The 15,168-nt window shown below is 35.2% G+C and overlaps 1 protein-coding gene across 1 annotated transcript in view; it reads left to right on the top strand.

Annotated features, from left to right (window-relative positions):
• Positions 1–13,992, top strand: part of LOC135838444 (TOX high mobility group box family member 3-like) — a 136,395-nt gene extending 122,403 nt beyond the window's left edge. Inside the window, exons 6-12 of the mRNA XM_065354076.1 lie at positions 3,555–3,670; positions 3,833–3,968; positions 6,133–6,213; positions 9,753–10,004; positions 10,096–10,290; positions 10,405–10,563; positions 10,786–13,992. Of these exons, the coding sequence (XP_065210148.1) occupies positions 3,555–3,670; positions 3,833–3,968; positions 6,133–6,213; positions 9,753–10,004; positions 10,096–10,290; positions 10,405–10,440 (816 nt within the window). The 3' untranslated portion in view covers positions 10,441–10,563; positions 10,786–13,992. The remainder of the gene's footprint in view (positions 1–3,554; positions 3,671–3,832; positions 3,969–6,132; positions 6,214–9,752; positions 10,005–10,095; positions 10,291–10,404; positions 10,564–10,785) is intronic.
• The last annotated feature ends 1,176 nt before the right edge of the window (positions 13,993–15,168 follow it).

Below are 15,168 nucleotides of genomic sequence, written 5' to 3'. Positions count from 1 at the left end.
CTGTTTCGCTTCTTAAAACTACAAATTTAGAAAAGCTTTTGCCCTCGCTTTGCTCGGGCCGATTTGGTGCTTTTTTCCCACTTACAACTTCAAAAAACCGTTGATAAAATTGAAAAAAATTGAGATAAGAAAAACAGAATTTCTTACATTGAAGTTGATATTGTTCTGCTTTTCGAACTACAATTTTCTAAAGCTTTTGCCCTCGCTTAGCTTGGGATTGTTTTCTTTTCGTTTTCAAAATTGAAATTATTTTTTAAAAAATCGTCAACAAAGTATTCAATTTTCAAAGTTTCAAAGTAAAAAATGAAATTCTCACATACCTACTTTCCAAAATACAATTTTTCAATAGTTTTCGCCTTCACTTGGACCTGTTTTCTGACTTTTTTCTTATCAAAATTAACATCCTAAAAACATCTTTCCAATTCTAAAATTTTATAATCCAAAAAACGAACTCCTTGCATTAAAAAACATTGTTTTTTTTATAGTTCTCTCGAAATACAAATTTTCCACAGTTTTTGCCCTCGCCTCGCTCGGGTCTTTCCTCTTTTTCTTTTCAAAGTCTCGTTTTCAAGTCTTTTGAAATCAAATTTTCAAAAACTTTCGCCCTTGCTTCGCTGGGGCCAATTTTTTTTTTCAAAATTGGAGAAAAATCACTTTTGTGCCCCCAAAAATTCAAAACAAAAAATGAACATTTTTGTAAGTCTTATTAAATATGATATCAATCAGCGAAATGGGCAGTTTTTCCGTAGTTCTGTTGACAAATTTTCAGTCAAACCCCCTCCCCCCTCTCAAAAAACCTCTTTAGGCCAAATTATATGTATTCGTTCCGGGCTTGCATCGGCTCTCGATGTCCCAGACCACACTGTTCAGAATGTTAAAATTTTGATTTTTGTAGCCAAAATGACATGATACACACCCTCCCTCCAATGTACCTACAAAGTATAAATATTAAAAATATAGTGTACGAAAAAAATACGAAAAAAGTACGAAAAAGGTACGAAATTTTGATTTTTTGGATTTAGTAGACACCCTGTTCCTACATTACTTTGTTTCATGGTCTCTTAACGCATCTGGGTTTCCTTGCACAGTATGTTTTGGTATGACCAACTTGCTGGCAGTTTTTACATCAGGTAGCTCCCTATTTTTTGCTGGAGGTTCTACCTTCTCTTTAGTGTGCAACAAGAACCCCATTTCATAAATGGTCTTGTTATTTTATTTTAGGCTAAGATATACATAAGCGTGGTAATGCCACCTTATAATTATATGATTTCTTACTCACAATTGTCAATTTCTCCAGATTCATATTTTTTCACCTCTGTTTTTTTAATAATTACATTGGTGATATTAATGGCATCGTGTCCAATAATTTTAATCAATTCTAATTTGATATCCTCGGGTGAAGTACAGGGGTGTAGCCCCCTTATAACTACCTGATAGAGTTTATCTTATTTCAACTGATATGTATGTATGGTGCCCAATTCCATATGTACATTTTGTGACTAGGAATCTTTCTTATAGCCTCCAGTGCCCTATACACCGCTCTAAAGTTTTGCTCATTTAAGCGTGCTATTTTTACATCTCCATTAGAGAGGGTTTGCAGTATAGGTGTCTCACTCCCTTTCACGCTTTCTAACATTGCAGTTAATTCAGTAAAAATACGCTTCTTTTTGAGTTTTTCACTGTAAGTTTCTTTTGACTGAATAGATTTAATGCTGTTTATTGTCATATTGCTATGATTTTCCTCTGATTCGTCTGTTGATGATGTTTGTTCGCTGAGATGGTTTTCATCCTCTTTTGACTTGGCTTGATAGTGAGATACTACTTCCTGCAAGTGGTTGATTTGCCTCTGCTGTTCTTCTATCTGTTTTTATTGAAGTTTATTCCGTTTCACAATGCCAATGTACATAGCTGTTAGCTGGTTGTATGTGGGATCGCCATCGTTCATACCCATCATAGTTCACGGGTTCACTATTTACATTTTACCGAACACTCGAATAGGTAGATTGTAAATTGTTTCTTATGCATAATATGTGCTGCCATGAATACAGCAAAATAGATACGTGCATCAATACTTCAACCTCCGCGAACTTAGTTCCAAATTAGAAAAAAAAAACATCAGAGACCGGATGCAGCCGAAAGCGATAAGCTAAAAGCCGTAAAGAGCCAATATTTTCACGATTTTTGGAACTACAAGCAAAAATCTACTCTCTAAATTTAAAGCAGTCAAATTTCACTACTTAGCAGTCACGACATTTTGCCTTTTTAAAGCAGTAGTTTTTTTTACTGCAAAACAGTGAAAAATTACTGAATTGGTCAGTCAAAATGATTTTTTACTGACCAATTCAGTAATTTTTCACTGTTTTGCAGTAAAAAAAACTACTGCTTTAAAAAGGCAAAATGTCGTGACTGCTAAGCAGTGAAATTGACTCGTTTCAAATTTAGAGAGTAAGCTTTATTTTTCAGCTTCCAGTCTGTACCAAAAATGTGCATATCCAGAATCAAATCTGGCACCCAGTAGGCTATCTACTCGTGTGTAGATGTACTGTCTATATACGTAGTTTTCTGCTGTGTACGTTTTGAAGTTTTTTTTGGTATAGGTACCTACTCGTATTACCTAGGTATACATGTACTTATACATGGTAAATTCAATTTCTACTAATCGCGCTTACTTGCTCTCGAGTTGCAAATTAGTCGAGCAAAGAAAAAGTTTCCATTTATTTATTTCTAAATAATTCGCAACGTTTTACTTATTTACTTTGACTTTTTTCTTATTTGAAAGTCTTTTGCTTTCTCGCGTGTGTGAGTGTGTGTTTTTTCGCTTAGCGTGTATGTGTGCGCTGGCGCGGGCGCGGACGCGGGCGCGAGCTTCTATTAAAAGACGAAAGAAATTTATTTTTATCATTTCATTTTTTATTCAACGTAAATGCGAAACTTCATATTAGTTTCGACTACTATTTTAAACTTTTTAAAACTAATATAACTTTCGCAGAACAAAAAGTTATTTCCCAAACTTTCTTTCCTAATCTCTTTGAAATCTGTTACTAACTTTACATTTGTATCCAAGTTTTTCTTATTTCTGTTTGCTCTCGTAATTCCTCCGAATACTCGTAGGTACAGAAAAGTGTACCTTTCTAGTTTCAACCTACCTACCTACCTACCTACCTGCCTACCCGCCTGCTTGATCGGCTACCTTATACCTACCTAGCTACTTGTGCTTAATAAATGGAAATGTTTGCGAACGAACATGCGTTTTGCTTCGCGAAAATACGTATCACAAGTTGATTGGTAGAGTCGAATAAGTTCTAATCAACATAATTATTATTTTCTGCTCTTCGTGTTGCCACTTGATTTTTAATAAAATTTGAAAATATTAGCGGATGGATAGTCGGTGTTTCTGCTCGTCCTATACTTAGGCCTATTATTTACCCGTCTTCTTATCCGAATAGGTACAAATACGTAGCTATACATATTTTTCAATCGTTACTACATATTCATAGAGTAAGAAAATCAGCTGACAATAGAATCGAGTATTTAATCGTGATTTCTGATTACAGGTTACTGGTATGAAAAGACCATCTCCAGAACCGATCGAAAACGACGCGCAGAAAATTCAGAAAAAACCTAAACCGACGAAGAAAAAGAAAAAAAGAGATCCTAACGAGCCGCAAAAGTAAGCTCCTTCAAATTTCTCTTAATACGTACTTAACTTATGTTACCGCTTTCGGTAGCTTTTTCAACGCCCAACAGCAACAATTATCGCTTTTTCGAGAATCTGCATAAGCCTATAATAAGCGTGCCATCGACGATTTATGATAATTTGTCGTATTTGCAGACCCGTTTCGGCGTACGCGTTATTTTTTCGAGATACTCAAGCAGCTATTAAAGGCCAGCATCCGAATACCAGTTTTGGAGAAGTTTCAAAGATTGTCGCTTCGATGTGGGACTCGTTAGACGCTGACCATAAAAACGTAAGTGCGCTCCGCATTTTTCATAATTACCAGTTGATACCTAGACCTATTACGTAGTACTCGTATTATTATAAATCGCAAGTTTACCTATGTTCGTTGTTCGGTTTTTTTTTCTTCGCACATTCGGATTTGGTTCGTGAAAAGACATCGCCGTCGCCGTCGCCGTCGTCGTCGCAGCCAAGTCCTATACCATTGCCATACTTTCCTATCTGCGAGTAATTATTTTTCGATAATGAAACGACTCGATAATATACCGCAAAAGACCTCACCTGCGTGTAAACAATAAACATGCCCCCTCTCGTTGGTTTGTTTTATCGCGCAGTATTAGGTACTTTACTTATGTATGTATACAATAATGCATAATATTGGTTGGCTCGAAGCGAGTGAAAAATTTCTTATCAAAATTATGCCAGCATTCGGGTTAAGAGGCGTTCTACCTATACCTAATATGTTGTATAAGCGTGTGGAAAAAGCTTTCATGTCGGTGAGAAGAAAACTAAACGAGTATAGGTTTTGGTACCCAAAGTATAAGGTTGAGAGAGCGAGACACAGCAGCCGCAGCCGCAGCCGCAGCCAATGCACACGTGGCCTGGACAGTATACAGAAAGAGAGGCGAATGAAAGAAGGAAGACGTAAAAAAGAAAATGCGAAAGCAAAACGAGCAGAAAGAAAAAGTTGAAACAGAATAAAATAGAGCAAAAGAAGAACTCGTAATCTATTTCCAACTTATTTCTTATTCAAATGTTAATAACAAGAAAGACGATACGTAGTTTTTTCCCTCCTCCTCCTCCACCTCCTTCTTCCTCTTCTTCGCGAAGATATGAATGCAATAAGACTTGTTTCCTTTCCCAACGTAAAATAGAATTGCAAAATGAACTTACAATCTTCAAAAGAAGACTATAAAAAGAAAGTAAATAATGTATAAAAGGGACAAAGCGAGAGATATGTATTTACTTTTTTCGCTCCTCGCCCTTTTCTTTTTCTTTTTCTTTATTCGTCTATTTTGAATTTTTTTTCTCTCGTTCTCGCGCTTCTTTTCATTTTTTTCCCTATCGCTTTTTTACCTGCGAGTTACTTTTTGCACTTTATTTTGGTTCGAAAAAATGAATTTTTTGAGCAGTGGCGCGCACGCGCTCGCGCTCGAATTATCTTATTTCTTTGTGTGGGTCATTCATTGGTTCATTCATTTCTACGTACAAGTATATAAATTCATTCATCGAAACATTTCACCCACCCCCCATCCATCCATCCGTCCATCCGGCATCCACAAACATCACTATACTCGTATATATGTTCATATAGGTACGTAGTTTCACCGGAGAGTACAGAGTAAGAGAGTAGAGAGACCGAGACCACTTTTAGAGATTAAAACAAGAAGAGATAGAGGGATAAAAATAAGGAAAATAGAAAGAATAAAAGGATAAAAAGGAAATAGAAATGATATAACGTGCCATAAAAATATGTAATGTTTCCCTTCGTCGTGTTTATTATCGTTCGGGACGAATAGAAGGGCGAGTGTTATCTGTTTTGAAAAATATTTTCCATTACGTTTATGACAATAACGTTTCTCATATTATAAATAACTGCCAGACATGAAATATGGGATATGTCGAAGAATAATAATAAATTCCAATTGGAATATTTCAGCTCGCACGATTATTATAAATAGATGGCACATTTTCGTTGCTTCGTACTTTTCCTTCCATTATTTATTCGTTCGTTAAACACGAATTGTTTTCTTAGTTTGTTTAATCAAGACGAAAAGTTGGAAGAGTTTTTTCTCGCAATCGCGGCCGCCGCCACCGCCACCGCCGCGCCGCCTTGCCCTCGTTTAAATATCGCTATAAATTACGTAGTGAAATGGTACACTGTAGCTGTACAACTTTTGCGTTCACGTTGCGATCCGTATTATAATACGGTAGGTAATTACGTTCGCGAATCGCGATACTCGGCGGGATTTTCAATTTCGGTCGTATGCTCGTTCGTTTGTTCAGTCGTTCATTCGTTACTTATACGTACTCGTATTTTGTTTAATTACGCTACGTTAATTATGATTATTCAATTATTAGTAGATAATAGATATAATGTAGTTCAACTTTTAATTCATTTAGTGCGTCTAGGTACTTTCTTATCAAGTATTAACAACGGATTTTATTTTCCGTAGGTTTACAAGAAGAAAACAGAAACGGCTAAAAAAGATTACCTAAAAGCTTTGGCAGCGTATAGAGCAACCTTGGTTTCAAAAGTAAGTACCGAGCTTTATCGAAATTATTTTCATCGAGAATAAAGTGTCTACTGTCTAGCTAGCGCACAGTGGGACCTGAGCAAAATTTAGGAGGAAAAAAGTCAAATTGACCGATGCACCTGAAACCACTGTTTTCTGGTAATGTTGATAAGGGGTGGGATTTATCGGCACGACAGTTTAGGGTGTTTCAACGACGAAAAAAGGTAGTTTTCACGACGAAGTAATATAATGCCCGGCCACATAAGAATTGAACGACCAAAAAAAAGTTGAACGACGAAATAAGTTTATTCAGCGACCATATAAAAATTGCACGACAACATATAAAAATCAGCGACGGAAATTAAAAAGTCGCCCGACAGCAGTCAACGACAGATTTTTAAAAAATGCACGACATTCGTGTATAAAATAACGACGAAATCTCGAACATGTGTTTCTTTCTTAAATATAAAAATTAATCGATCATGTAGATATGTTATGGGACGAAATACATTCATCTACTTCTTCACTGCTTCAGCAACGCTTTCTTAGCCTTACTTGGCCGGCCTCTCTTACGTTTTTTGGCATAGAGGAATTGCTTTGGCCTTTTCTGGAACAGCGACAAGTTTGAGTCGAATGTGCATCCCTAATAGTCCGGCATACTTATGACAATAGGAGTAATTGCACCCCCCCCCCCACGCCGATCCTCCGGGACAACTTTTTGCTTAAAGGGGACTTCCTAAGGAACATTTTAAAGCAAACTTGCCCAAAAAAAAGTTGGCCTTACTTACAAAATGGCGGCCATTTTGATTGACAGGTCAACCGAAATTGCAGATTTTGCGTTTCAACATAGGACTTGCACGAAATTTTTCAAACCTTACAAATGTAGATCGAAAGATCATGCAAAAATTTATCACCTGTCAAAATTTCAAGTGCTAAAGTGCGTTTTTCGATTTTTGGTGAATTTTTGAAAATCCAATTTAGGCCAAAAATGAGGGAAAAAATCAAAATTATACCAAATTGACCAAGACAGCTGTAATTTGGGATATACCCTATTTTCGACATGCCAAATCGATTGGAAACGGTTTCAACCCGTTTTGAGTAGTTCTGGAGCCTCCAGCAGATTTTTGAAACTCGAAATTCCCACAAAATTCCATGAATTTGGAGTTGTAAAGCTGACGTTTATTCTCAAAACTAATTTCAACACGCTACGAAGTACTGCAGGCGAATTTCACGTCGTTTCGGAGCCTCCAGCGACTTTTTGAAAATTCCTGAAGCCTTCAGCAGATTTTTGAAACTTTAAATCAATTCAATACGATACTTGAATAACCTAGTCTCGTAAAATTCACAAGTTATCTTATGTTGTCGGGAATTCCTTTTTTTCGGCGTGCAAAGTGAATATCTCTGTCGTTACACTGGTCGTCGTTCAAAAACCTATTAAATTCGTCGTTCAAATCACTTATGCCGTCGTGCATTTAAGGCTGTCGTGCAAACACCCTATTTCGTCGTTGAACTTTGCTGTCGTTCAATATATTTCTCTGTCGTGCCATTATATATTTCCCGTTGATAAGTGCGCGGTGTTGTACATTTTTCAAGTAGGTAGGAAAATTCTGAAATATGGAAATGAAAGCTGAAGGGATGTAGATTCTATTAATGTACTTAATTTTGAATTTACAATTATTTATAATGTGATTATAAGCTGTCAAAGTTGGAGAAAAAATTTGTAATTTTGAAATTCTCAAAAAAATGGTCAACTTGGCTTTTAAAAATTGGGGTGTAAGTTGGAAAATTTTCAAATGCAAGGAAATGTCACACCAAGTATAGGCTTTTGAAAGAAACGAAATTTTTTTGCAACTGACTAGTGAGCTTTAATTGGTTTGAAATTTTTAGTTTTAGCACCAAAAAACGTTGAAATATTGCAAAAAAAATTGTTATATTTAGAAATTATTTTTTCCATCTAAAAATTTTTTCAGAAAAATGGTTTTGGGCTCAAAATACGGAAAATTTCATGCCATTTCCAAGTCATCTGTTCTATACTTGGTTTTTCCCATAATAAGTGTCCAAAAATCGTTTTTTTCTAGAGATTACATCAAAATTAGCGATTTTTTAAGTACCTGAATTTTTTAATTTCAAATTTTTTAGGGTTTATTCTCGCTGGAGTGTAAAGATTTTGGTTTTGAAAGATGCTAAATTTGATACCATCTCAAAATTTGTTTCAACCAATGAGATAAGTTTGCAACTCTCCCTCTTATGGTGGAATCAGAATGAAATGGTGGGGGTAGGAAAATTTTCTACAGTAATCCAGCTTTTGAGGGGTACAAATTGTTTGTTTTTTTGGTGCTGAATGCAAATTTCATGTCCGATTTGAAACATTGTACCCCTAAGGTAGTGAACCGCCACCCCCAACCCTATATGATCCAAAATCGAAAAAAATTATAATACCATGTGACGTATCGTTTGTTATGTTTTTGGGACACTGAGTCCGAATATTGACATAGTTTTTCGATCTGGCCTTCTCTACCCTTTCCACCCCTCCCCCGCCCCTTATGATCCAAAATTGAAAAAAAAAATGATACCATGTGACATAAAGGTGACATATCGTTTGTTATGTTTTTGGGGAGCTGAATCCGAATATGGACTTAGTTTTTTGATCTGGTCTTCTCTATCTGTCCCACCTCCTCCCTCGCCCCTTCTTCAGCCAAAATTCAAAAAAAAAATTATAATGCCATGAGACATCCGATTACCATGGACAAAAACTAATATCAGATTCGAATTCAGCGCCTCAAAAAAAAAAGTATGAGGATACCCATATTGGTTTTTAAGCCTATCTTCAAGATTTCACCCCCTCCTAATACCCTAGTCAAAAATTGATACCGTATTCAGATTCAGCGCTAAAAAATACTTCTAGTCGGACATATTCCAAAATCACTATATTCGAAGGGACTTTTTTCCTCCTAAATTCTGCTCAAGTCCCACTGTGTAGCGGGACAATGCGCAAAAGCGGTACTTTTAGCGAGAATCTCATCAAAATGTTGAAGTAGGGGGAGGGGAAGCGGTCCTTCCGACTTTCGAGTAGAAAAATTTTCATTTTCAAATAGAACTAGAAATCGTGACAAAAATATTGAAATTCTGAAAGAAGAAGAGAAAAAGTGGGAACATGGGAAAAAAAAAAAAAAAAAGATTTTTATCAATTTTAGTAAAAAAGGAAATTTTTTTGCAATTCTGATCGAAAAATAGGAAATTTTTCGTTGCAATTCTGAAAAAAAGCAGAATTTTTGGCAGATTGGACAGAAAAGCAGGACTTTTCTTCGCTGATTATTGAAAAAGAACAGAATTCTTGCAATTTAGACAAAAAAAAATAATTTTTTGAAATTTCTGCGCAGAAGCTGGGGGTCTTTTTTTCTCAGATTTTGGCAAATCGGAAGTGCCTTTTGGGGAATGGACATTTCAAATTCCCTCCATCACTCCATCAGGGCATCAATTCGTAGTCGATACGATGATTGAATACGCAGTAGCAGCAGGAAATGATGCGATTAATGATACTATGTTTGAATCTGTTTCAGGGTGCTGGAGAAAACGACAACGGTGGATATGCTGGAGGTTATGGAGGATATGGCGGCGGTTACAGCGGCTATTCGCCGCCGGCAGGACTTCCATCTCCTCCGATCCAGTCGCCGTCGTCGCATCAGCAAATACCGCACGGCAGTATGAACAGTATGAACAGTATGAGTAGTATGAATAACATGAATAATATGAATAAGAAATCGCAAATGATTATGACGGATTCCAGACTAACGATGAACGGTCATCAACCGGTGAGTCAAGTTTTTACTTTTTTCTTACCCTAGTGCCTACTTTGGAAGAGCTCGTTTATTTATTCGATTGTTTGTTTGTTTGTTTGTGCAGAACATGATGACGCCGCCGCCACACATGACGCAAAATAATCTCATAGACCATACGTCGCAGCAGCAGCAACAGCAACAGCAGCAGCAGCAGCAGCAACAACAACAACCACCGCCGCCATCTCAACAAAATTCTCCACATAACCCCGTTTCGCAACAAGCATCGCAATCTTTAAACCCAAATTATACTCATCAGCCGGTTAGTTATCATTTACATTTATCTAATCCTACGAGTACCTAGCTACTTACCTATTTGGTAATCGCTCGTGTTCGTGTACTAATTTGAACATTTTTTGTTTGGCCGTCCGCGTAGTGGGCATGGTACAGAATGATGGGACCGAATAATTAATAAATTTAAGTTAGTCTAACGCCGGCACCAATCAGCGGCAGTTGTATACTTTGTACAGTTTCCACGTTTCTTAAATTCTGCCCTACACGAATACGTACGACGTTCTCGTTTCTCGTTTTGCAGGTAAGAATTTCATTAGACTTTGAATAAAAATTATTGTGTACCATATATTGTGTATTGCGGACCAGGTCATTGCATGTCACATTGCGGTGCTGCTCAATATTCAAAAAGTTTCAAGATTTGACATCTGTGACAACTGACATGAAATGACCGCGCAGAATTAATCTATTCCATAATGGTTTTTGCTCGTATTTTACACGTTCGTTCGTTTGTTTGATTTTTTAGAACAATGAAGTCTGCAGGACGAGCCAAGTTTTATAATATGTATATTGTACTGTACATACGTACGAGTACATTCTTTATTTGTTGTACCTGTATCAATCAACACTGTGTAGTTGGACCGATTCTTGATATTTCGTTTTCGTTTTCGTTGGTTGGCGAATTGCATCGTATTTGCGAGCTGCGAGCAGCGAACACCACCATTCGTAAGTCGTATTACCTACCTGTACACCTACCTACCGCAATCGTGTATTGAGATGAGAGTGCACTCGAATACGCAAGTACCTCCTGCTATCGTCGTCTAGCATTATACTTATACCTACCATTTTTATTATTCGTTTGTTTAGCGAAATGTTTAGTACCGTCATCGTTCACGTGACGGCGATTCATTTTTACAGGGTTACCAAATTAAATTTATTATGCTAATAGTATAATCAAAAACGAGACAAGCAAAAAAGAAGGCATGCTTTGTAATACATACCTAGACCTACTACATATTTGTATGTGAAACAAGGCGTCTTGTACAGGTACCGGTACCTAGACCTACATACTATACTTCCTTCACGTACTCGTACTGTATCATTATTTTGATTTGATTTTTTTTTCTTTTTTTGGTTATTCACTTGTTTGTTTAATTATTTGTTTGTTTGTTTGTTTGTCTGTTTGTTCGTTCATTCGTTCGTTGTTTGTTTGTCCATTTATATTGGTTTGTTTTTATATTGTTACGACGGTGAGATGATCGAATCACTGAAAAAATCTCGACTCGTTAGTCGTGTTTTAATTTTCAATTTTTACGTAAATGTTATAAAATATTTTTGGGAAAAAAGAGACAAGTTTCGTATAGATACTTACCTGTAGATATTGATGTATATTTTTTTTTCATGTGATCGCATGTGTATTGTGTACATTACCGTGTATATAAGTGTATTAAGGTGTGTGATGTGTTTTCGTATTCTATTTATGTGCGCTTACTACGTAATACGTATACCTACCTACCTAGTTGTACCTATCTATCAATGTTTTAAAAAGCTGCTGAATCGTATCGATAAATCTATTAAATACGTGCACTAATGGAAAATTCATCGCGCCAGTTATATGTATCGATACATACCTATTAGAACAAATTGTACGTATTTGGTAACCCTGAGTGTTTTTCCTCCTCTTTACACAATCGCATCTCATATTTTTGATTTTAATTTTTTTTTTTCTTTTTACCGATTTTCTGTTGTTTTGTTTATAAAGTGTAACAACCTAAGACGTACATGTACTAATAATATCGTGTTTTTAAAAACTATATGTTCCTAAATGTTATATCGTTGAATTGGATTATTATTTTTATTTATTTTTTTTTTCGTTTTTTGTGGGAAAAAATATGCTTGGTCGCTAACGATACATTACCCGTATGCTTGGTTAGTTTTCCATTAAATTTTCTCTAATTTTTCATCGGACGAGTTTCGTTAGAAAAAATGTCGAATTTTACGAAGTTCATTGTCAACTCGATTCGATAAAGCGATGTAATTCGGATTTGACGGCATCTTTGATCTTTCGTCGTTACATATGTACAATTATGTTGACGAAGATGTCGAATTGAAAAATTTTCCATGTAATCGTATTTGAGCGAGGATAACCCGTAATTGTTTTTTATTTTCTCCTTTCTTCAATATTGCATTTACGTATCTATATTTAAGTTTTTATTATTATCATTTTTTTTTTATTTTTACTTCTATTGTTTTCCCTCCCTGTTTTTGTATCAGTGAAAGTTGCGTTGAACAGTTCGATAAATCGTTCGTTCTATTCGGGTTGACAAAATCAAAGTTGGTTTCTATTTTACGGAAACCTTTTGCGAAATAATTTTCATTTGTGAATTTTTAATGCGCCATTGAAGATGAAAATTTTATGGTAAAACCGCGATGAAAAATAATTTTTTTTGAATGACAATTCGTTTATTTTTCTGTTATTTTTGTTTGGCTGTGTGGGATATAAATAATACCTAGTATCTCTGCGTGTAATACATTTTTGTTCCGTAATGTTCGTTGAGTTTGAAAAATTGCGAACGAATCGTTTATCGTGACTGTTCTGCGGAGTGTACTTTTTAGAATAATATTACGAAAATTTGAAAAATTGGCAAAAGGCGGTAATAAATCTAGTATTCCTATATCGTGTTAAGCTTCGCCGCCTTTAACGTTTGCTCGGTTCGAAAGGATTATGTTGCTTAAGATAACTTACTATATAGTTGCCAAGCGTCGTTCAAAATTATTTTATTATACCTATCTACCTACAATCGGCTTTTTAAGCACAAAAACCGTACTTAACAAATCAACGCTATGCGCATAGGATGAATATGGGTGCACGTTACAGTGATCATTAAATTATTCGCCACAAAGTTTTGTCTTTTTTTTTTTTTTTTTTTTAGTCGATTACCACTTATATAACTTGAAAATTATAGCAACAACCTTTGTGATTCGTTTGTAGATTGTCTTCCTTCTATCTTTTCTATGTAATAATTATATCATCATTTCTGAGATTACTTATTCGGTATTACAATGATTTGTTTTTTCTTTCTTTCTTCGTTTCTTTCATTTTTTTATTTTTCTTTTTTTTTTTTTTTTTTTTTTGTTATTTTATATTGTTAATGTTATTTGATTACATAATTGTACAAATTACAGCGTAACTCAGTATTAGCTTGATGTTAATTTTGGAAATGTGTTTAACATTGACCCACCACTGGTCTCTCTGTTTCTGGTCACTGAATTTATTACTTAGAATTAAGAGTATAAGGCTTGTGAAAGTATTTAAGACTCGAAATATCTGATTATTATGAAATTATCTCATAGACGTATGAAACAGAATCAACAGTTGGTTGGAGCCAAGTTCAATGTGTATATCGTGGTTTTGTTTGTGTTGTCCTCATTTAGGGCTATCCAAAATATCCCCCATAACATTCCATACATTAAGACATTTTATACTCTTATTAGATCGTATATACAGTAAATATAATTTATATTTTTTTGTATATAATGTAATAATTTTAATATTTTTAGTTTAATTTTAAAAAAATGAAAATTAGTTTTTTTTTTGTTTTTATTACGGATATTATATTATTGTAATACGATTCGTGATAACGTCTGTAGTAGTTATACAATTTTTCAACGCTCATGTTACTGTTGATTTATCCTATTTATGTAAATACCAAAATATATAAAACAAATTATTTATGGTTTGAACTTTTTATCCGATCATAATCGGATCGTATTCCTTGTAGTTCTTGATATACCTATTACCTACATACTGCGTGGTAATTTCATTTCCAAATTTGACCAGTGTTAGAATTTGGAGGTTCGAAAACGTAGGTATATTTTGGAACATCTTTCTGTTCTCACCGATTCAAAATTTCAAATATACTCGAAAATGACTCTTGTTGTCTTCAAATCAAAATTGAGCTTTTCAGACGAATGAAAGCAAAATAGCCTGTACGAATAGTCGATTATTACTAATTAAGAATCGCTGATCACTTCAAGCTCGTTTATTTTAACCGTTCGAGCTTTTTTCTCCCTGAAAGTTCAACTTTTATGAAAAAAAGCTTCATTACAGGGGGAACTTTGAGCTTTTTAGAAGAACCAACACCGGAAACGAATTCGCCGTACCCAAAAACCCCCGATTCATGCGCTTCGTATAGCCTAAAAAGCTCTCTAAAGTTCGCAAAATTGATTCGAAAGTTCAAGTATTAGGAGAATCAAACCTCCTAATACTCTATATTCTCCTAATGAAATTGGTCTCATTTAGCATCTAATATAGCCAAAAATGATGAAAATTGGAAAATTCGTACTTTTTCAAAATTGAGCTTTTCAGCCGAATGAAAGCAAAATAGCCTGTACGAATAGTCGATTATCATCAAATAAGCATCGCTGATCACGTCAAGCTCGTTAATTGTAATCGTTCGAGCTTTCTTCTACCTTGAAGCTCAAATTTTATGATGAAAAGCTTCATTTCAGAGGGAACTTTGAGCTTTTTGGCAGAACCAACACCGGAAACGAATTCGCCGTACCCAAAAACCCCCCTATTCGTCCACTTCGTACAGCCTAAAAAACTCTCTAAAGCTCGCAAAATTGATTCGAAAGTTCAAGTATTAGGAGAATCGAACCTCCTAATACTCTATATTCTCCTAGTGAAATTGGTCTCATTAAGCATCTTTTATTACAAAAAATGGTCAGAATTGAAAAATTTTCATTTTTTCAAAATTGAGCTTTTTAGCCGAATGAAAGCAAAATAGCCTGTACGAATAGTCGATTATCATCAAATAAGCATTGCTGATCACGTCAAGCTCGTTTATTTTAATCGATCAAGCTTTCTTCTACCTTAAAGTTCAACATTTATGAAAAAAAGCTTCAT

This window comes from Planococcus citri, chromosome 3, assembly GCF_950023065.1.
Source record: "Planococcus citri chromosome 3, ihPlaCitr1.1, whole genome shotgun sequence".
Classification (NCBI taxonomy): domain Eukaryota; kingdom Metazoa; phylum Arthropoda; class Insecta; order Hemiptera; family Pseudococcidae; genus Planococcus; species Planococcus citri.
The sequence above is the reverse complement of the archived record's forward strand: the minus strand, read 5'-3'. Positions and strand labels throughout refer to the sequence as shown.